Below are 20,044 nucleotides of genomic sequence, written 5' to 3'. Positions count from 1 at the left end.
GCTGCCTCGACGAGAATGTACGAACTCTTCAACAAAAAAGAGAGCATTCACCTTGCTGAGACGATGCCTGGCTGGTTTCGGTGCTAAACCCCTCGTTGGGACGGAGGAGTCCCCAGAAATAACACAGGGGAGATTATCACCCATCGCAAGTGCTTCTTCGGCTATTGTGTGCCTTGCCAGCGTCCGGCTTATCATGGTGAGACGTGTGTTGAATACAAGGCTCGCATTAGAGACCGTGTTGAGGAGGAGGACGCATCGCTCAAGGCGATCGACGAGGTGACTAAGCCGTGTCCTAGATGCTGTGTAAAGGTCCAGAAGAACGGCGGGTGTGACAAGATCCAGGGTAAGTTTGCTCAATTTCCAATATCGTAGACTAACGGGTGTTTTGCAGGCAGGAAGTGCGGCGCTGATTGGAGTTGGGAGACAGGCTTGATGGGCTCGGAGGTTTCTCGTCGTCCAGTACTTGCGGGAGATCCTTTCTGTTGATACTACTAAGCAGCCATCATGAAATGATGTTGAATAAGCAAGTGGGCACGGTTACGGCTATCGCGAGCATACATGACGGTGATGGCTTGTATAGCAGACGAAACTCAGATGGCAATCAGTGTCTTTCGGAGGAGCGTTTTCGATGGCCGTTCGCCTCTAGAAAACCGCAACCATGAAAGCACAGGGTTTGGAGCATCGAACTCGGGGATATTTCAGCCATGATCCAAAACGCCAGTCACAAACCACTGTAATATCATGTCTGAAGTGTGCGGCAAAATTTAGAGGACAATTCACATGAACGTACGTTTCTTGAATCACCACGCCCAGCCGTATATGCAGACAAAGCCTTTCAATCGTGCTATTACTAGAAAGCTGTCGAATGCCATTCGGTCAAGGCAATCTAGGTGTATTCAATGTGCTGGTGTAGCTCGGCTGCATCAGACCCGTGGGTAAGCATTTCGAATGCTTTCTCCGTTGTTCTTTCATTCACCTTCACTTTCGATATTCATCCGCAAAGTTTAGCGCAAGCGACTCAACCTCCCCCTTGCTTTTATGCAATATTTCTTCTGTCACAACACGACCCCAACCTTAAAAGCTAAACCTTGAAATGTCCTGACGTCTCCAATATGTTCTGACGTCTCCAATATGGCTAAATGCAGAGAGCGATCAGTCGCTGAGTACCTTGACTTCATCAGAGCTACATTAACAAGGACTGATGCTGGTCTGACCACGGATTTTTCGACAAATGGATACTCTCTGACGTCAGACTTCGATTCATCAATGAAGAGAAAACTGCTCGCGAGTGGCATGCTCACAAAGTCGTGCTGTGTTTGAAGTCTGATTTCTTTCGCAAAGCATTAACTGGCAGTTTCAAGGTCAGTAAACAGACGACTACCGCGTTTCTCTGAGCTAATGAGGGTGTCTGAAGCTGATGGCGCTATTATCGAAGTTCACGACAGTGTTCCTGAGCGCTTCGATGTAATTCTCGAGCTCATATACAACCATTGCTACGATGAAGCTGACATCGAAGCTCTGGGCAGCAGTGACGGAGACGACAGCAGAGGTATCACGCTAGTCATGGATCTTTATATCCTAGCTGACAAGTACGGGATGCGCTCGTTCATTGATGCCACGACGAACCATTTGGATACGCTGTTGCACGACTCGGAAGATGTCGCGATCCTCAAAGCAGCCATACACCATCACTACAACTCGGGCCCAGAGACCAACAGCATGCTGGGTAAACACATCACCTCGGCTCTCGTGGAACCTAATTGGAAGCATCTCACCTCTGATTATTTTGAGACTACGGCGATCTCATTCAAATCTTTCGCTACGGACTTCGCCCTGGCTCTTGAGCGCAGCGGTCATCTCGAGTTGGACGATGTCAAGTGTGCCAACTGGGATTCTGGCCACATCAACTGGGTGGACATCCATCAGGTCCGCAGCATGGGCAACAATGGAGTTCACTGTAACCTATGTGGCACGGCTATAGACATTCTCAAAAGTCAGATGATATCTGCTTTTGCCGGGCGTCTGAGGGCTTGAGTATACAGGTGAAGTTGAGCATCGTTCACTGTAAGAAGCGGAGGCTTGGGAGCGAGTGGCATAACCCTTTTAGGGTCCTCAGCGTGAAAGAAGCCCGAAGGTACATGGATGACCCTGAATTCATGAATAACCACAAATCACGTGTGTGCAGCCGGCTCATGAGCGGTGCCGTACTAGCGCCTAGCGACCTTAGAAGCACTGGTTTATTGACGAAAAATAGCTTTTGAAACAATCGCCGCGCTCCTTCTTAGTCACATGCTAGAATATGCCAAGTCTTCAGTCGTGGCATGCAAGCTCTCGAGAGCATTCGCTACTACGAAATTGACCCCCGCAAACACTATCACCGCCTACACAAGACATCCACAAATCTGTTGAACATTAGAGACTGCATTGAAATGTACCATGGTATGTCGCTTTTTCCACGATCTGGAAGACTGCATGGCTACTTTGCAGAAACACTCTTGTCATCCAGCTCTTGTTGTCTTCATCTCCAATTCCGTCAGTGCAGCGATAGCGCTAGTCTATAGTCGCAATGGTCGTCTTCCCTCGCAAATCGCTCGGCAATCACGATGGCTGCACCTGTGAAGCACTCAGCTGCTGAGTATCGTGCTCACAAGGCAGTGATCTGTATAGAGTCTCGCTTCTTTCACAAGGCTTTCACTGGTAACTTTAAGGTAAGTGTCCATCACACGAGCTCCAGAACCTCAAATTAGAAAGGTTGTTGCTGTATCAAGGGCAAATGTAAACGAGTGTATTCTGTTGTTCTGTGCTGTTGTGTTCTGCGTGTGTCTGGCCTCTCCAAGGCTCGCTGCGGGGTCTGTTTTGATGACGTGTTTTTGATGCAGCTGAAGTAGGAGGTGCTCAACAACATGAGGAAGCAGCACTAGACCACCGCCAACAACATGTGATCCGCTTCTCCTTTTAACCGTCACAAAGGTAGACTAACATATATGCAGGAGGCCTCCGATAATATCATCGAGCTCCATCATGACCCCGCCGACCACTTCGAGTCCCTCCTCAAGTACATCTGCACCAACAATTACGACCGGGAACTTATCGAGAAACTCGCTAGGAACAACGCGACAGCTATGATCACTGAGGCGATAGGCATCTACATCGTCACCGATAAATACCAGTTCGACACGGTGCCTGATCTCACGCTACAGCACGTCAAAGCAGTTCCCCTTGGCTCCAAAGACCAGCAAAAGAATGCTACGCTGCTCTCGGCTGCATTGCAGAGACACTACAGCGCGAGGTCTGGTACGGGCACTGTCATGGGCAACCGTTTTGTAGCCATCATCCTCGAGTCTCAGCAAGATTTCACAAATTCGAAGGCGTTCGATTAAGTGCTGGAGGATTATCCGCATCTTGCCGTAGACACTACTGAGGCTATGAAGAAGAAGAGGAAGAGGCGACTTAGCATTTATGAATCCATCTGCTGCCCGAAGTGCAAGTATGGTTAGACGGTCAATACCAAGGATCCCGCATTATCTGGTACTTACTGGGTGCATTGTCAAAAATGCGGTCAGATGGCGTTTGAATGCGGCGTACGATGATCAGTAGCAACATACCAACTGACTACACTGAATATGCCCACAAAGGCCGAAAGTGTACTGATACCATTCCACCAAGTAGAGACTGATAACGATGCAAGAGTATAAATGCAAAACGCTCGCGCTCCATGCTTGTAGAAGCCGTCCGATTCCATATGCCAATCGCAGATCATAAACCTCCATCGCCGCCCAACGCATATTTGCCGTATTCTACACAACTTCCATTCTTTCACTCAACCGCATACTCATTACCCCTGCTATCCTTACTGACATCCCTGAACACCATCGGGCGATGCCCCTCCGCGTTCGCATTTGCGCCGTCCGCGCCATTCACACCATCCCCTCTCCCATTCTCGATAACATCAGCAACCTGCAGATCCGGATTGCGGTTCTTCAAGCTCGCGATTTGACTTTCGCGGAACCTCTGAAACACGACGGGATCCTCCGACTCTAGATTCTTCAACTCCTGCGCATTCTCCAAGACACTGTCAAACGCCTTCTCCCAACCGAGGCCCTGGATCTTGGTCCGCAGCTCGTCGCCTGAGAAATTTGTGAAGTACTCTCGGAGGGCGCGGAGATGCTCGGGCAAGCCCTCGTTGTCGAAAGTGCCGGATAGCAAGGCTTGGTCTGAATGCGAAGACGAAGGGCGCGAGGAGTTGAGCAGGCCGGTGCGGACGCGGTGTCCGAAGCGGTGCAGGGCGCCTTCTTCAATGGCCATGCTGCGTGAGGCGAGACTGACGTCAGAGTTGTGCCGTGAGCGCAGCAGGCGCGGTTCGTCCTCGTCAGATTCCTGGGCGAGGGGGTCGACGAAGGAGTCCGTCATTGTGGGTACGCTGGAGAGAGGGGGAGAGGTGCTTAGCACGGAGCTTGCGCGGGAGTGGAGAGATGTGCTGGAGGGAGAGGCGCCGAGACGCGTTTCGGGGTATTCGTCTTCGAAGCGTTGGATCATGCCTTCGAGGGTTTGGTCGAGGAAGAGGAGGCGGCCTGATCATTGTTAGCTTGTGGTTTGGGGGGGATGTGGAGAGATACGTACGGTAGTTTAAGTCGTTGCCGCCCTTCGCTTCGCGAATAAGTGCAGGCTGGATCCTTGATCTTGTGTTGCGTGCTGTATCGAGCAGGTTCTTCGACATGACCCTTGCCCTACTAGGTTCCTCGACAACGTCGGCGCGGCTGCGCGGAGTGACAGTACCACTAGCAATCTGTGATCCTCTGCGCAGATCCGCATCCTTGTGAGACAAGCAGTAGCTGAGAGCCTTAACGATGCCTGTTCCTCCAACGATATAGTCGTTATCCGGCGCAGTTTGAATGGTGCCGTCAGCGTCACTGTCATCGTTGGGTCCTACCAGATGGGCAAGTACGCCAGGAAGCTCAACTTCTCTTGGTACACCACCAAGCTCAGGTACTTCGTTGATCGACTCGATGTTCCGAAGACAGTAGGCCACGACCTGTTTAGCCAGCGCCCTGACGACCTCATTCATCTCTGGCGATGGAACATCGATGTCGACGCATATGAGCGTCCGAGACAGCTTGGCCGCAAGCGTCAGCGAAGCAAACATCGCCGCAGCCTCTTCTTGTGTCTCTTCGTCTGTTGACGTGGCCACAAGAGCGATAGCTGGGTTATCGAGGAGATCGATATGTGCAATGTGTGGGCAATCTGGTAGAATTTCGGCGATAGCAATAGCGTCTGCAGGTTTCAGGCCAACGTTCTGAAGATGCAGGCGCTTCAGCTCTTTGAATTGAGGAATGTACTTCCGCAACAAGCACAAGGCAGTCTGATCGAAGAGGTCCATGTTGCGCGACAGATCCAGGAATCGAAGAGACGGGAGGTTGACCAGAACAGGGAACAACATCTTGAGATGGTCTTTGGTCAAGCCAGTGTTGGCAAGACACAAGGCCCAGACCATGTTGTCCTTGCCCAGACTCTGGCAAAGCTGAGGTATCCATTCGCGCAGGTCGTTACCGCCAAGATCAATGCCTTCACACACTCCTGAGCGGATGTAGTGTTGTACGTGCTCCAGACCTTCGCGATCAATGTCGTTATCGGCAAGGCTGAGACGCTTCACGCCACTGATGATACAGCCATCAATAATCTTCCTTGTACTTGGCGAAGTGAGACCGCAGTCTGCCATAAGCAGCTCCTGCATCGTTGAGCCACCCAAGCGCTCGGAAATTGCTTTTGACAGAATTTCTGCGACGTCCCTTGTTTTCGTATCCTTAGCAGGCGACGTAAGAGGCGTTCCATTTGCAGGCGGCGACGCAGCTGATTGCGAAGGTACCTGAGTGGGCTGTTTAGGGAACGGTATCATCGACACGTCCAAAGCAGTGACAGATTTGCACATGTATGTGAACAGTGCAATGTGCTTCCATCCCTCAGCTCCGACCTTGGCGTTGTTCTTCAAGACCAGCTTCTTGATTGCGCATCCATGTGTGTCGCTGGGCTCCTCGTCAGAACTGTGTCGAGGGGTAGGCGGCATTTTGGCTGCAAGAAGCCCTGCAAGGATGACTCTGATCTTCTCGTCATTCAAATCGGCATCTTCCAGCAATAGCTTCTTTACTGGCACGATAGCGAGCCAGTCGGATAATGTCAGTACATCCGCGAGCTGTAGCCTCGACCCTGTGAGATCCAGTGAAGTTACCATTCCTGGGTGTGCTACTGAGCACGCAGACAGGCTCGAAAGTTGATCGCTAATGCGCTTCAAGATGGGCGATTCGCGGAGTTGGCAGCATCTTCGGTAGATGCGCAGAGGGTCGATTGTGGGTCGGTCCTGGGGTCTGGGGGGAGTGCTGGTGCCTGGCGCAGCGCAGCGGCCGTCTGCACTGAGGTCGCCTTCGTCTCTGATGAGCTCCATAGGTATCGAGCCATTCTCCTCAGCTTTCTTGCGCTTCTTCTCTTTGCGCTCCTTTCGTTCTGCCTCAGACCGCTTCTTTTTCTCCTTCTTCTTGTTTGGCTCTTGCTGATCGTCATCTAGTACTGTGCCCTCTGGATGTGGTTCCTGCTCGGTGCCAACAGCTTCTTGTGCAGCGGCGACAACACCAGCGGTCTCCTTCGCTTCGACTACAGCGGTGGGATGCTTCAGCGCTTCGCCCTCACCGCGTTCCTTAACCTTGGTGTCCTTTGCTTTCTTCTTCCTGTCGTCCTTGTCCAGGTCGTCCTTATACTTGGGCCCGCCCGCAATCTCGACATCGACGCAGAAAGCGACTTTGCGCAGCTTGTTCTGGTCCAGCTCGGGCACCAGGCATCGCTGGCGGTTCTTGTCGACGTTCATGACCCTTCTAGGACACATGCCGCCGTTGGGGTAGAGCTTGCCGGCAGTGCCAACCTGTGTACCAGAGGACAGCCTTCGCAGCGCATTGGACAGGAAGTTCGCCTTGGGTGCCTGGGGCACGTACGGCTCAAGTCCTGGGCTACCTCCAGCAGCCTGCTGTATGCCATTGAGGGCGCCGTTGGCTGAGGGCGCATGGCCGTGCGCGCCGTTCGCAGCCGCCGGCGACCCCTGGGCCTGGGTGTGTGTGGTCTGGGCAGTGGGGTTCTGCGACGAGAACTTGGAGCTTATGCTAGAGATCCACGAGTTGCGCCGCGAGCTGGCCTTGGAGTCTGGCGGTGTGGTGCCGCCGTTCCGCACGTCGCTACCTCGGCTGAGCATTGTCGGTCGTTTGGGGGGGATCTTCTGGGGCGTCGATGTCGCGCTGCTTGCAGGCGCGGGCGCAGGCGGCGAGGCAGGCCTCTGGACGGCCGGCGCCTTCGCTGGTGTAGGCGCTGCAGGTTCACCGTGGCTCTGCTGCGGCCCAGTGGGCAGCCCGCCGTGGGATGATGTCTTTGGCGGAGCATCCCTGGTCAGGCCCGGTGACGACGGTGCCTGCGTGCGGTGGTGGTGGTCTGCGATATCACAGGCGTTAGTTAGGCCTTCTGCGTAGATATGCGGCTGCCACTATGCGTTCCGCTGGGGCCGAGGGGGTGGAGCGCCCGGTGTAAGCGCATGTCATCTCACCTCTCGTCGAGTTGTGCAGCCAGGAAACGTCAACACCGTGTATGTCCTCCATCGCAGACATCTGCTCGCGCGAGGGCTGAACGGCCGTCATTGTTGTTGCACGGCGACCGTCGCCATCCGTCGATGTGCAAGGCGATCACGGTCACGGGTTCAAGATGCGGCGACCACTTCGTCAGCGGGGTCTCGCGGATCTCGTTCGTGATTGGAATGCTGAGATGGACAGCCAGACAGGGTCTGCGCGGATCGTGCGGGCAGAGCGTGTCAGCGACTAGCCGTACGAAAGTCAGCCGATTATTGAGACAATGATTTCCAATTCGACAAATTTCTGCTGTTGCGAGATCGACTGCTGCGTTGACGTTATGCCCTCAGCATAACCATGCGGGTGAGCTACTGTAGAAATGACGTCCGGCAGCGGAATCGGCTCCTCTTTGGTTCCACCTCACTACGGAGATCGACCGGACTTTCGGACCATAAGCACCTTTTTCCGCCGCCTCCATCTGTTCCTCGGAGCATCACATAGATGTCTATACATGGACACTTGAATCACCTAACAGAAGCTATCATCGTTTCAGCAGCTGACCTGACGTGCCACACTGAATAAATAGCTGACTGAGGAGCATGAGCCGACTGTGCTGAGCGTTACCCGCAACGCCAAAACGACCGTCGGGCTTGCCAGAATGGAACTCCCCGGGGCACCATGCCTGCAGCATGAGCGAGCTAGCATGGTGCTCCTCTAATTATCGGCCGAGCAAATTCGCGCTCGCCAGACAGCTGTCAGGACAGTGAGGTGCTACTTGACGCGTTGAACGTGCATGAAATGGCAGATTAGTAGGCTGGGATAGGGGGCGGCAGTTGCAGCGAGGTAGTGCACAAAGATGATTATTCAGAGGGTATCGTAAAGTGTGTTAAGACATGGTGCCAACTGCAGCTGCCATCTCATCATCTCATTCGAGTCGTGGAAGGCTAAGTACAGTGCCCAGCCAGTACATGTATCATTCCCCATTCATATCCAGACGCCGGGAGCCCTGCTTTTGTTCATGAAATGCGAAGTGATGTGAAGATGCTTAGTTCTTGAGCTCAGCGATCTTAGCCTTGACCTTCTCCTCCTTCTCGGACTTGGTGAGCTTGTTGAGCTTGTACTTCTTGGACTCAGCCTTCCAGTGGTCCTTAGACTTCTTCTCCTCCGCACCCTCCTCCTTCTTCCAGGGGTCCTCGCGGATCTGCTTGTGGGCATCCTGGTAGAGCTCCTCAAGACCATCGGCCTCAAGGTCGTCGTCGATGTAGCCGGAGAACTGGGACTTGTAGCGCTCCTCATCGTCGTCGGCAAGGGTCTCCATGTACTCGGCGACGTGGCCGGCGAAGATGTACTTGCGGAGAGTCTCGGCGTCAAGCTCCTTGGACTCGATGTCGAAACCGGGGAAGCGGTTCTCGGAGTGGGGAACGAGGAGGCCACCGTCAGAGGCACCCTTCATAGCACCGAAGACACGGGCACCGGTGGAAGTACGGGTGAGACCGACATCAAGGAAGACCTTGAAGGGACGGCGCTCCTCACCGTCGATCTCAACGGCCTCGGTGATGTTGTACTCACCGTCAGCCTCCTCGACACCGGTGAAGTGCTCGTCGAGCTCGAGTTTCTTGAGGACACGGCGGGCGAGGAGAAGACCGACGGAGTAAGCGGCAGACCAGTTGGTCAGACCGTGGGTGATGCCGTAGGCCTTGAGCTCGTGGGCATACGCGGCCATGAAGACCTTGTCGCCGGAGATCTCGGAGGTGACGATCTGGGCAACGATGTCCTTGTTGGTGAAGCGGACAACGAGGCGGTACTTGGGCGCATTGTACTTGTTCTTCGCCTGGGTGATCAACCTCTTACGGGCATAGTAATCAGCTGCGCGTGGTCAGTAAGTGCGCGCTGAGTGTGGAATTTGATACACGTACTCTTTCCAGAGCGACGGCGCTTGTACTTCACCTGGTACCTGGAGAAGTAGGCGTTGTTCTTGACAAGCTTGGACTTTTCTTAGAGTCAGCGATTTGCGCTTCAAACCCGCATTCGAAGCAACTCGCGGAGACTCCAGCCAATTTGCGGGGTGGACCTCATACTGAGGCACTTCGAGAGTTCGCTCAGGGTATACTTACGGTAGGCATCTTGTCCTGTTGTTAGTCTGTCGTTCCTGAAAGCTGGAAAGACAAGTTTGCGATGCGAAATAGGTGGTGGGCGTGGTCGCGCTAGCGGGGGTTTAGCGACCCTTCAGTCGCGACTTCCGTGCTCGAGGTGGGTGACCATCAGCAGTGGGTGCCCATTCGACGTGAACACCAGAGCAGACTACTCATACCCTTGGGAAGCCACTCAGTGCCCGTATGGTCTTCGACTGATCTCCAGATTGCGCTTACCTCCATAAAGGTTGCATGTGTTCGGTCGTGCAGTATTCTTGTTGTAGGTTGCTGCTGCAGCAAGCCGCTTGACCCATCCATATGGACAACCAACGTCAGGACTTTGGGCTTGCATAATTTCGTAGTCGTATCTAGATTCTGTTTGCAGTGTTCACATGTGCTCCTGTACTCATGGGTAGTACGCTGTTGCATTCATGTCGAGCATAGGTAGGTTGCCTGATTGAGATCACTCTTGCCCCACCAACTGGCCCGAGTGCTCGAGCGTGCGCGGTGACGACCAACTGTCCAGGCACCGCCGCCCCGGAGCATTCGATCAACATCCCGCCTCTCCACACCCTCTTCCAGACCCCTGCATCTTGCGTCGAGCTTCAGTAAACATGGCGGAAGCTCCAATTGGTATGCTCTGACGCTGTGCGCCAACGGAGCCCTGCTGACACTGAAGCAAGTCCTCGACGGTGGTACCGGTTTCCTGAAAGTTGGCTATGCGGGACAGGTAAGCTCTCCATTCAGACTCACAATGGTATGAAAACTCCAGGCGCTGACAAAGTTTCCATAGAACTTCCCAGAACACCAGTACCCTTCCATCGTTGGCCGGCCGATCCTCCGTACCGAAGAGCGCGATGGCGGCGACATACAGCTCAAGGACATCATGTGCGGAGACGAAGCAGCGGCAGCGCGCTCTATGCTTCAGATCACGTACCCTGTACGTTAGCAATACACCGTTGCTCGACATGGCAGAAGCTAATGCGCCTGACCCTCACAGATGGAAAACGGTATCGTCAAGCGCTGGGATGATATGACACAACTATGGGACTACACCTTCGCCGAGAAGCTCCAGATCGATCCCACCGGCCGCAAAATCCTCCTTACCGAACCGCCAATGAACCCTCTCAAGAACCGCGAGACCATGTGTGAGGTTATGTTCGAGCGCTACAACTTCGGAGGCGTGTACGTGGCTATCCAAGCTGTACTAGCTTTGTACGCCCAAGGTCTGTCGTCTGGTGTCGTTGTCGACTCTGGCGATGGTGTCACACATATCGTCCCCGTCTACGAATCGACCGTCCTGAACCACCTCACACGCCGTTTGGATGTTGCTGGACGTGACGTAACCCGCAATTTGATCTCCCTGCTCCTGCGAAGAGGATACGCGCTTAACCGCACCGCCGATTTCGAGACAGTTAGGCAAATCAAGGAGAAGCTCTGCTACGTTTCCTACGATCTTGAATTGGACCAGCGCCTTAGTGAGGACACAACGGTTTTGGTGGAATCATACACACTGCCGGACGGTCGTGTTATCCGTGTGGGTAGCGAACGTTTCGAGGCGCCCGAGTGTCTGTTCCAGCCTCACTTGGTCGATGTCGAGCAGCCCGGTATTGCCGAGTTCTTATTCAACACCATCCAAGCGGCGGACGTGGACGTCAGGAGTAGCTTGTACAAGGCCATTGTGCTCAGTGGTGGTAGCAGCATGTACCCCGGTCTGCCCAGCCGATTGGAGAAGGAGCTCAAGCAGCTGTGGCTCACCAAGGTTCTTGGTGGTAACCCCGAGCGCCTCAATGTTGGTATACACCTATCCGTACTGCAGTCAATGGCTGACAACAGCACTAGAAATTCAAGGTCCGCATCGAGGACCCACCTCGGCGACGACACATGGTCTTCCTTGGAGGTGCTGTGCTTGCGAACATTGTAAGTGGATCGCAAGACATGGATCTACAGCGGTGGCTAACCTGGCGTAGATGGCTGACAAAGAGAACATGTGGATATCAAAGGCAGAATGGGAGGAGCAGGGAACACGTGCGCTCGAGAAGTTGGGCGCAAGATAGACAAAAGGAGGTCATCTGCAGCAGCATGTGCTCAGGAGCACTCTAGACCACATGAACCAAATACTATGCAGCCATGACTGCAAACAAAGGCTCACTTTTCTTGCTGTGTCCCGTCTTAGCCAGGCTGTTCTTGCCCATGCGACATGGCATTCAAAGCCACTCTGTCTTCATTGAAAACGCTGTGAAACATCAATCCTCCTTCCTTCGCGCCTCAACAGCCGCCTGCAAGGTGTCTCAACGACATTTTGTCGCAAACCGCCAGTCGTACGGGCCGGTAATTCAACAGACGTTGATGGCTTGCCTGCCCGAGCACGTCCGAGCTTTCACTCTCACACCGCAGGCGCAGAAGAAAAGTGGGGTATTGATGGCAATTAAGGGCAAACATCAGCGCAGCTGTGAAGAGAACGAGCCGCTCAATAATTCATGCTCGCGGAGCAAAGTAGTGATTCCGCCACGTTCCTGCTGCAGATAAAACACATCTGCAACGCCATCACATCATCGATCTCCAACGGCAATAGCCGCGCTAAACTGGTCGAAATGTGAGAATCGCATTTCTCCAACCCTAGTCTGTCCGAGGTTCACGATAGGTGGAGAAGGGCCGATGCGGAAACGCTTCTCTAGCCCGCACTTTAAATTCGACGACCTGAGATGCGGATCATGATGATGTCGTGTGCGCCTGGACGGCACTGGAGGCCTGCGCAGATGTTCCTGGCCAGGTCATTCGAAGTTCACGATGCTCAAGACGACGCTAGCTACGTGTAACCAAAATGTACCGAAGAAGCCTGCAGTAGTTGGTATAGGTGGTCAAGCCCGGGATTCGCTCATTTTTATCGAGCCGGGGCGCACTGTGGGCGCTGTGAAGGATCGCGATCAGAGCGCATCATCGGACGTTTACCCAGCCAATATACCTTCTGGGACTTGTGTCGGACCCACTTTGTCATAAAGCCCCCAAATATAGTACCCCAGACACAGGTACCAGCAATGGGGTAATTAGTCGACGACACGACTTTGCGTGGTTCAGGAATGGTTCAGTCATTGACAGCCGTTGACGTCCCTTTCCGTCACGATCATGGCGAGCAGTGAGCGCCGAACTGCTGTTCAGAACAAAGCACTAAAGAAGTGCCCCAATCAGCTCCCTAAAGCTCGGCCGGTGGTAGGCATGGGGTTCGTGATTTCGAATGCGGAGGTCCCAAAGATTAGCGCCCGAGCAGCACGTCACACGTGAGCTGGGTGCCGGCTTTACCGCGTTCGCGACCTGCGTCATGCTCCCTGCTGCACAATGGAGCATTACGAGTTAGACAACCCTTTTGTACCACTAGCGGTTCAAGGCCCCGCTGCGCGAACCAAGGCCAATTCAATTCTGTGATTACGCCGGCGCTCGCATTTGCTCGACCTAGAGGCATAAACGTAAAATCTCTCTGCTTCCGCGTGGTTCGTGTGCAATCATATCTCCTGGACTCCCAACGCGGCAACACACTCGAAACGCCCAATTCCAGCGCGCACCTCTCTGTCGCTGCACTCCAGCCTATTTGCTTTGCAACTGTGGATTACCAGTGCGCTGCGCCATCAACGCCGGTCCACCGCTACCCGTTGCAGCACTGCTTTGATAACCATTTGCCCACTGACACGGCGCTGGTGCCTCCAATCCCAGCGCAACGAAACCAAGGGTCCACCACCGTGCAGCCTCCATCCTTTCAGGGACCGACGTAGCACGACGGCGCACCACCAGTCCCAGATCAACATCGGGGCTTCCAATTAGATTTGGGTGCGTCCCAAGCCCTGTCTTGACACCAAGCATTCCAGGGCCTTCCCGGTGCTAGATATATTAGAGCCCGCCTGGCTGTGCACCTGTGCTCGGTTCTTTCGGATAACCTCTTGCATTCTCACTTCCTCTTCACCATCAAGGTGACAAAGACAAATATCGTTGTTTGCACAGCGTTTACTCGTTGCAATTTTCGAGAGGTCCACGTACCATCACGTCATATGAGACCGACATCGCCTCTGCCTTCGGCTCGTTCGACTCTCTCACACCTGACAAACTCTCACAACCCCAATTCTACGACTATGTCGCCCGCACGCAACATTCCCACTGTGAGCTCACCTCTCTCGCCACGGACTGAGCCTTTGGCTGTCCCTTCCGGCCGTCGACGTCCTCAAGTCAACTCGCGCCAGTCATCGACCAGCGGCCCCGCCATGCACCTGCGCCTGCCTTCTTTGCCACGCTTCCACCCCGCCAACTTCGGAACTCCTAGCTCAAGCGCTTCTGGCACACCCATTACCGGACCAAACAGCCCCAATCCTCCTCTGTCTCCTCGGTCAAGTAATACTGTCAGCAAGTACGAAGCCCAGAAGCAAATGTATCTCTACCAGCAGCAGCTCCAGGCAAAGACCGCTACCCAGGTCCGTGGCTCGCTTTCCGCAAAACCTATAAGCCCCCGTCTGGATCCCTTGGCCAGCCCTGGAGCAGTCACTCCCTTCGAGCTCGAAGGCACTGACAGCTACCTCACTGCTGGAGTCAATCCCCAGGAAGCCGCCTCGCATGTTGAGAGGCTGATCCGCGAGGAAGCCAGCCGCCGCGGTGACCTCTCTCCTGGATTTACGACCTCAGTCGGCGGTAGGTGACTCGCCGAACCCACAGAGCAGCGTGGTCGTGTGGGCAAAAAGACCCGAGCTCAAGCACAGCAACGGTCACAACGGTGACCATCTTCACGGCCTTTCCTCAGCATGATCTTTTGGAGTTCATTACCATCTGGAGTCGGAGCATAATCGGCGTTCTATATCACCACACTGAACATCTAGCACGACAAAAAAGTGGCTGCAGCATCATCACTCTAGAGTTTCCACTTTTCTCCCACTAGCCGGACGATTTGCAACAACAATCTCGTACACAGCGGACAACAAAACTTTCCCTGTCATGGCCTTGCTAGGAGGATGTCGGTCTAGTTACTATGGTCACCACATGGAGCGTGTTTTCCCATGTCTGCTTTTCACATCGCCCACACCCAAGCGCTGGCGTGTGTGGCCTGGTCGATCGCTTAAAGATGCCGAGTACCCCATTTCCCTTGCGTCAGCATGTATTGTATCTCGCCTGTCACAGTTTTGTACCAAGCGCTCCGCCTACTGGCGTTGAGCGAGACAGATGACGAGTCTCATTTCCAGATAGATAAGAATGAACAAACAATCACAAGACGTACACACAACTCGCCACGCAATATAGTGCACAGCCGTCCTTGAGACCTTCCGTAGCAGCCGAATGCCAATTTTGGTGATGCCAATATTGACATCGGATTGTGCCTTCCCAACTCGTCTCTGCGACTGCCGACTGTGCCGTGGAGCTCTCGCTTCCACCACCAGGTGCATCGACATATCAACACGCCCAGCTTGCCCGCAACAGCACAGCCTTGCACACGATCATCGCTGCCCCAAACAGCAATGTCAACCACGTTTCTCTGGAACCCAACAACGCAGCAATTGTGGGCATGGCTTCGGGCCGTATCCACACACCCCTCATCTATCGTCGCCTCTCGAATCTGCTTGCAGCCCTCCAAATCGGTCACTGTCAGTAAGTTGCAGCAACGCACTCCACTGACTGCTGCGATCTTCAAGGCGATCAACGTACGAGACAGTCCCGCCAAGGCAGCGACGCGGGACGATGCTCAACGATCTCCACAACCAGTTTCGCTGGCGCTCCACCACAGGAGCAAGGATAAGCGGCGCTTGGACGATCGTCATATCAAATCCTACATTGGGACGTGTCCACCTTCTAGTGAAGTAAGGGTAATCTTGGCGTTGGTGAAGTGTTTGTCAAGGAGCACCTGTTGTGGGAGGGACATGTGGAGTGGAGTCAGTACGCCCGCGACGTCGTTGTGCACGGTGCGGACGGGGCGCTAACTGTACCACACACGGAGCAGAACAAGCAGGAGGCATAGCACCCACGTTGTAACGGCTTGAATACACGCGTGAACACAAATGCGCAAAAGCAACACTGAGATACGAAGGAGTTCTATTCTTGCCATGGCCATGCGCACAGACAGGTTTGCCTGAACACAAATGACAAAGGAGCGTCCGACTTCCGGTCGTGCTTGCCCTACATGCGGGACTTCAACGAGCGCAATTGCATTACATTCCCGACAAGGCAGGAATTACGTCGATGATGTTATCAAAAGTCTGCTGTCGCAAATCAGCGCGTTCCTGTCAGTGGGTTCGATACTCCTATTATGCAGGGTGAACGGATAACCGCCCCCGGATCTCCAGGAGGAACGTTTGACAGGAGCAGTGGCTTCTTGCGCAAAGGCAACTTCGACGACTGTCGTTGCTGAGATCTTTGACGATTCCAGTGATGGTTTGAAGCATCGAGTTGCAACGATAACGTCAGGAAAAGCGTCGAAACTAACCGGTTGTAACTCGCCGAGTCCGAGCCCGTGTTGTTTCTAGCAGCTCCACATCTTGTTCGCTGTACGAGTACGCGCTTTAGCAGCAGACGGTGCACCCAGTCACCGCTCATCTTTGGCAGCACCTAAGTCTGATAACAGCATTATCGGGCTTCAATCAAGATTCAATGCCTGCCATCTTCACAAAATTTGTCGGGTGCCCTCCTGATCATTCGTTGGCTTCTTGATGTCCTTCGAATCATTCCTGAAATAGCAAACGAGGGATACATACAGCAACTTTCGTTGACTAAGATAAACAGCGTCATCGTCCCAGCAAAAGATAAGATCCGTGCAAAGCGTGACATCGGCTGCACTTACCAAACGATCACGATCCGCAAGCCACTGACAGGAGTTGTGAGGGCAGGACAAGCGACGCCTGCAGGGTGTGGTGCAATGGCCGCTGCCTGGCTGGCTGCGCCGCCTGCGCAAGTCGCGTCGACCTTCTCCGGGGCTACCATGCGATGGAGCAGCATCAGCACCATCACATATGCGAGTGCTCACTTTTTGCGACGATGTCATGGTTCTCTTACAGACGTCTCGAGGAAGGAGGCTGCTACCGTGCTGGACCTTACGATCACCGGCCTTCTCCTGTCTCATACCTCCTCGCACCCTCGCGCGACTTCTCTTTATGGGCAATTCCATCGCTCTGTGCGGCGCCCCACCGACTTATAGTTCACCGACTTTACGCGCAAAACGGCTGGTCGAAACAGCAGATTTGCAAGCGAACCTGAAATTCGATGTCGTTCGGCTATTACGTCGGTGGCGTCAGATGCCGTCTTCTAGCGTGTGACTCTAGCATTAACTGCTTGTGGGCAAGTCTATTCTCCTCGACCTCGAAATGCCGGTCGGCATCTGTGGTGCTGCATGCCCCACTGGGGATATCACTTCACATCTTCAAAACGCGAGGAAAAGGTCCAGAAGCGTATGCGCGATCTCCGGATCTAATACAGCAGGGGTTTGAGCATTCAACGCGCATCTTGTCCTTTCCCATGTTCCAGCCCGGCCTTCGAGAGAGCACCATCGCTGCACGTTAGGCCGATCTTCGTGGCGACAATCAAGCACTCGTTGTCTCAAATAGCGTTCCACTAGGTGAAGGATGGCTGTAAGCCTTTATGTGTGGGCGTTTGTCATCAGCAGCCTGCATCTTTGCTAGTTCTAAGGCAGTGACAGGGGGGGGGGGGGTGCCACGAGTTGTGCATATCGTCCAGGCAGTCTGTCCTCCACTGATGAGAAACACAGATGAGCGACATGACATTGTGCAGTCCCGCAGCATGCGCAGCTCTACCATTGGAAAGAATCTCACATGTCAATTAGTCAATTACTCATTAGCTCCTTTAGTTGGGCATCAATACCTTACCCGCCCTTGTTGAACACGGATAATCCCCATGTTTACAGCAGTACACCGAACGCCCTTCTGTGGAGATGAAGGACAGTTCCATGAGACACTATGGCAGTTCGCCTCAGCTTCTTCGACATCGTGCGCCCTACTATCGTGCAGGAAGAGGCCTTGTGATCTTTTATCTGACCACGTTATCATGCACGTCAGAAGTGTTGTGCGTTGAACGGTGAGAGACATGCAGGTACGGGTGATGCAGCGCATAGGGCGGCAAAGGCCATGATACCTATGACGGAGATGCATATGCAAAGGACCGACTGAACAAGATCTTCAGTACTGTCGGAAGGCATGAGTGATACATCAAGCAATATCAAGCTAGATCATACAGGTCTGTCTTTGCGCTGATTCGAAGAGCAATAAGGTGTCCGTGAGGAGCCCCGGACTGACGAAATCATGGTAGAGCAGGTGGGTTACGCTACTTTTCGCGATGTACTTCCATCATAGTCAGTCCGTGGAGCACACATCACCGAGCATGGTCAATAGACTTGTCAAATCATTTGAATGAAGATGCTGACATTTACCTCAAATCGCTAATAGTAGGATGTTCATACCTTTGTACGGAACCCACCCAGTGTACGATACCCTGCCTTTATTGAGCTTCCATTGTCCAGATCATCACAACTCGACTGTCAGACAGCTGAATTAAGAGATCCACACCGACGCTCAGTCGTCTGGTGGTTTATCTAAGCCTGCGTTGGCACATGCATTTGATGTTGGCAAAAGGCGCAATATACTGAGTGGCCCTTAGCATGCAGGTCCAGGTGGATAATAAAGTGACAGGCGCAGGAATAATGTCGAACATGAACGATATATCGGGCCAATGCCAACGTCACGTCTGTTCCAAAGGCAGCGTTATTTGAGAACAATTCTCGATAGTCACTCGTCTCGTTAAACACGCGACAGTCTCTGACGACTGACGCAAGCAGCTTTCCAATGGGTCCATCAACGCTTGTCATGGTCTTATAGCGAGTATCAATGGCGGATTTGATTAGCTCATGACTCCCAATTGATAAACGAGCGCTTAGACGATCTGCAATGACCTGATATTTCATAGACGCAGCGCACATTGTATTTTTCGGAGACAGTATGGACGCCAATAGAAAAGTGTCCCCATTTTTTATCTTCTCCGGCAGCGAGCTTGTCGAGAGTAGCCTTATCGTAGTAGTAGGTAAAGACTTGAGGACGAACTCCAAGTGATTTCGATCATCAATGATCATCGTGCACCTCCATCACGGACTCGGAGGCCTCCTGCGCGACTATTGACAAGAGGCTAACCATCATTAGCGCAGAGGTGTGTAAAAACCTTGAAGTTGCCGGTGAAAGCTTTAAGAAAGAACGTCGAGTCGGCGCTGAGAAAGGCCTTGTGGGCGTGGTACTCGCGCACCTTGGCGTTGATAATCTGCTTGATGGTAACATCAGGGAGGGTGGGTTTTAAAACAGCCTGAACGTTGTCAGTGCTCCTTCTGATCATTATGCGCGGATCGCTGCAGCGAGAAGCTTACTTGGCTGTTGCTCGGATGATGGGCGCGCTCATGTCTTGAATCTGGTGAATGAACACTGTTTAGAGAATTCTACGACGAGAAAAGATCTACCGGAAGAGCGAACGCAGAGCACTAGCTCGTGCTTGGCAACTGACGTCCGAACGTGCCTGAGGTGAAGGAAGGAATCAAGAATGGAATACGGAAGAACGAGCTGGAACCACACAAAGGACCAAGCGGACCCCGACTTTTTTGCTTCTTTTCGCTTAAACTCAATAACAGCTTTTGTATCTCTGCCGTCGTGCACATTGTTCTTCCCTATTCGTGCTTTCGTTCCGCACGAATACCAAAGTCTCCCTTACAGCCCGGGCAAACGATGTTATGTCTATCTGAAGATCAAGACGAATATCAGAGCGAAGACAAGAACGAAGACTATAGCGAAGGTCAGAGCGAAGAAGCAGAGCATTCTTTCATCGAGGATATCTCGAGGTGATAGAGTCTTGTGCCAGTGCCAACGCCACATCAGCTCCACAGGTAGTGTTATCTGTAATGAGAGTCCGGTGATACCCAGTGTCAGCAGAGGCCTGCTCATCGAGCAGTATAATGAATGCCATCATCTTGCCCATCTTCGTCTCGGTCCGAGGTGTTACTGAGCAGTAATAGTCAATGATGGTCCCGAGCAAATGCTGTGATGACAACGGGTCTCTCTTTGACTTCTAATCAGAGACGTGTTATACATCATCGATCGCTGGGCTGTTGCCGATACCGAGCTCATCAGCTATGATGTTTAGCCGATCACTGAATCGAGGTGGGTGTTATCATGCATTCAGCTGACTTCTCTAGACTGCCAACGTCGTAGCGATGGTTGTAGATTACTTGAAAAGGAATTTGATGTTTTCCGGATCATCGTCATGGATCTCGATTGTCCTTCCGCTTGCTTCCTGGACCTTGGTTAG

At 53.1% G+C, this 20,044-nt stretch overlaps 8 protein-coding genes across 8 annotated transcripts; 6 read left to right on the top strand and 2 right to left on the bottom strand.

Annotated features, from left to right (window-relative positions):
* Positions 1-1,504: 1,504 nt before the first annotated feature.
* On the top strand, positions 1,505-2,178 carry M421DRAFT_421469 (uncharacterized protein). The gene has a single exon (XM_033592841.1). It carries the CDS (start codon positions 1,564-1,566, stop codon positions 2,032-2,034), a length of 471 nt encoding a protein of 156 aa, XP_033447876.1. The 5' UTR covers positions 1,505-1,563; the 3' UTR covers positions 2,035-2,178.
* Positions 2,179-2,384: 206 nt separating this feature from the next.
* Positions 2,385-3,598, top strand: M421DRAFT_171720 (uncharacterized protein). Its single transcript, XM_033587782.1, has 2 exons — positions 2,385-2,708; positions 2,991-3,598. Exons 1-2 carry the CDS (start codon positions 2,604-2,606, stop codon positions 3,378-3,380), a joined length of 495 nt encoding a protein of 164 aa, XP_033447875.1. The 5' UTR covers positions 2,385-2,603; the 3' UTR covers positions 3,381-3,598.
* M421DRAFT_421468 (RNI-like protein) lies at positions 3,371-7,955 on the bottom strand. Its single transcript, XM_033592840.1, has 3 exons — positions 7,577-7,955; positions 4,621-7,464; positions 3,371-4,571 (listed from the first exon to the last, which is right to left on the bottom strand). Exons 1-3 carry the CDS (start codon positions 7,665-7,667, stop codon positions 3,817-3,819), a joined length of 3,690 nt encoding a protein of 1,229 aa, XP_033447874.1. The 5' UTR covers positions 7,668-7,955; the 3' UTR covers positions 3,371-3,816.
* Positions 7,956-8,423: 468 nt separating this feature from the next.
* On the bottom strand, positions 8,424-9,778 carry M421DRAFT_421467 (60S ribosomal protein L5-B). The gene is made up of 3 exons (XM_033592839.1): positions 9,710-9,778; positions 9,512-9,584; positions 8,424-9,461 (listed from the first exon to the last, which is right to left on the bottom strand). The coding sequence occupies exons 1-3, from the start codon at positions 9,716-9,718 to the stop codon at positions 8,641-8,643; spliced, it is 903 nt and encodes a 300-aa protein (XP_033447873.1). The 5' UTR covers positions 9,719-9,778; the 3' UTR covers positions 8,424-8,640.
* Positions 9,779-10,231: 453 nt separating this feature from the next.
* M421DRAFT_421466 (actin-6) lies at positions 10,232-11,919 on the top strand. The gene is made up of 6 exons (XM_033592838.1): positions 10,232-10,360; positions 10,411-10,457; positions 10,521-10,667; positions 10,728-11,519; positions 11,570-11,647; positions 11,698-11,919. The coding sequence occupies exons 1-6, from the start codon at positions 10,342-10,344 to the stop codon at positions 11,782-11,784; spliced, it is 1,170 nt and encodes a 389-aa protein (XP_033447872.1). The 5' UTR covers positions 10,232-10,341; the 3' UTR covers positions 11,785-11,919.
* A 1,929-nt stretch (positions 11,920-13,848) lies between these two features.
* M421DRAFT_5899 (uncharacterized protein) lies at positions 13,849-14,406 on the top strand (the record flags this gene model as incomplete). The annotated part of the gene is made up of 1 exon (XM_033595648.1): positions 13,849-14,406. The coding sequence occupies one exon, from the start codon at positions 13,849-13,851 to the stop codon at positions 14,404-14,406; it is 558 nt and encodes a 185-aa protein (XP_033447871.1).
* Positions 14,407-15,140: 734 nt separating this feature from the next.
* On the top strand, positions 15,141-15,775 carry M421DRAFT_421464 (uncharacterized protein). The gene has a single exon (XM_033592837.1). The coding sequence runs from the start codon at positions 15,217-15,219 to the stop codon at positions 15,673-15,675; it is 459 nt and encodes a 152-aa protein (XP_033447870.1). The 5' UTR covers positions 15,141-15,216; the 3' UTR covers positions 15,676-15,775.
* Positions 15,776-16,552: 777 nt separating this feature from the next.
* M421DRAFT_421463 (uncharacterized protein) lies at positions 16,553-16,912 on the top strand. Its single transcript, XM_033592836.1, has one exon. The coding sequence runs from the start codon at positions 16,608-16,610 to the stop codon at positions 16,884-16,886; it is 279 nt and encodes a 92-aa protein (XP_033447869.1). The 5' UTR covers positions 16,553-16,607; the 3' UTR covers positions 16,887-16,912.
* Positions 16,913-20,044: the final 3,132 nt, after the last annotated feature.

Source organism: Didymella exigua, assembly GCF_010094145.1.
Source record: "Didymella exigua CBS 183.55 unplaced genomic scaffold M421scaffold_16, whole genome shotgun sequence".
Classification (NCBI taxonomy): Eukaryota; Fungi; Ascomycota; class Dothideomycetes; order Pleosporales; family Didymellaceae; genus Didymella; species Didymella exigua.
Note: the sequence above shows the minus strand (reverse complement) of the source record. Positions and strands in the feature narration are given on the sequence as shown.

Excerpts from the sequence above, each read along its gene's own strand:
- M421DRAFT_421469 (XM_033592841.1), top strand. The coding sequence starts at position 1,564 with ATGGATCTTTATATCCTAGCTGACAAGTACGGGATGCGCTCGTTCATT.
- M421DRAFT_171720 (XM_033587782.1), top strand. The coding sequence starts at position 2,604 with ATGGCTGCACCTGTGAAGCACTCAGCTGCTGAGTATCGTGCTCACAAG. Across the intron at positions 2,709-2,990 it reads CTTTCACTGGTAACTTTAAG|GAGGCCTCCGATAATATCAT; the intron begins GTAAGTGTCCAT and ends ACATATATGCAG.
- M421DRAFT_421468 (XM_033592840.1), bottom strand. The coding sequence starts at position 7,667 with ATGACGGCCGTTCAGCCCTCGCGCGAGCAGATGTCTGCGATGGAGGAC. Across the intron at positions 7,465-7,576 it reads GCTGCACAACTCGACGAGAG|ACCACCACCACCGCACGCAG; the intron begins GTGAGATGACAT and ends GTGATATCGCAG. Across the intron at positions 4,572-4,620 it reads CGGCAACGACTTAAACTACC|GCCGCCTCCTCTTCCTCGAC; the intron begins GTACGTATCTCT and ends AACAATGATCAG.
- M421DRAFT_421467 (XM_033592839.1), bottom strand. Across the intron at positions 9,462-9,511 it reads GCGCCGTCGCTCTGGAAAGA|CTGATTACTATGCCCGTAAG; the intron begins GTACGTGTATCA and ends GACCACGCGCAG.
- M421DRAFT_421466 (XM_033592838.1), top strand. Across the intron at positions 10,458-10,520 it reads AAGTTGGCTATGCGGGACAG|AACTTCCCAGAACACCAGTA; the intron begins GTAAGCTCTCCA and ends AAGTTTCCATAG. Across the intron at positions 11,648-11,697 it reads GTGCTGTGCTTGCGAACATT|ATGGCTGACAAAGAGAACAT; the intron begins GTAAGTGGATCG and ends AACCTGGCGTAG.
- M421DRAFT_421464 (XM_033592837.1), top strand. The coding sequence starts at position 15,217 with ATGTCAACCACGTTTCTCTGGAACCCAACAACGCAGCAATTGTGGGCA.
- M421DRAFT_421463 (XM_033592836.1), top strand. The coding sequence starts at position 16,608 with ATGGCCGCTGCCTGGCTGGCTGCGCCGCCTGCGCAAGTCGCGTCGACC.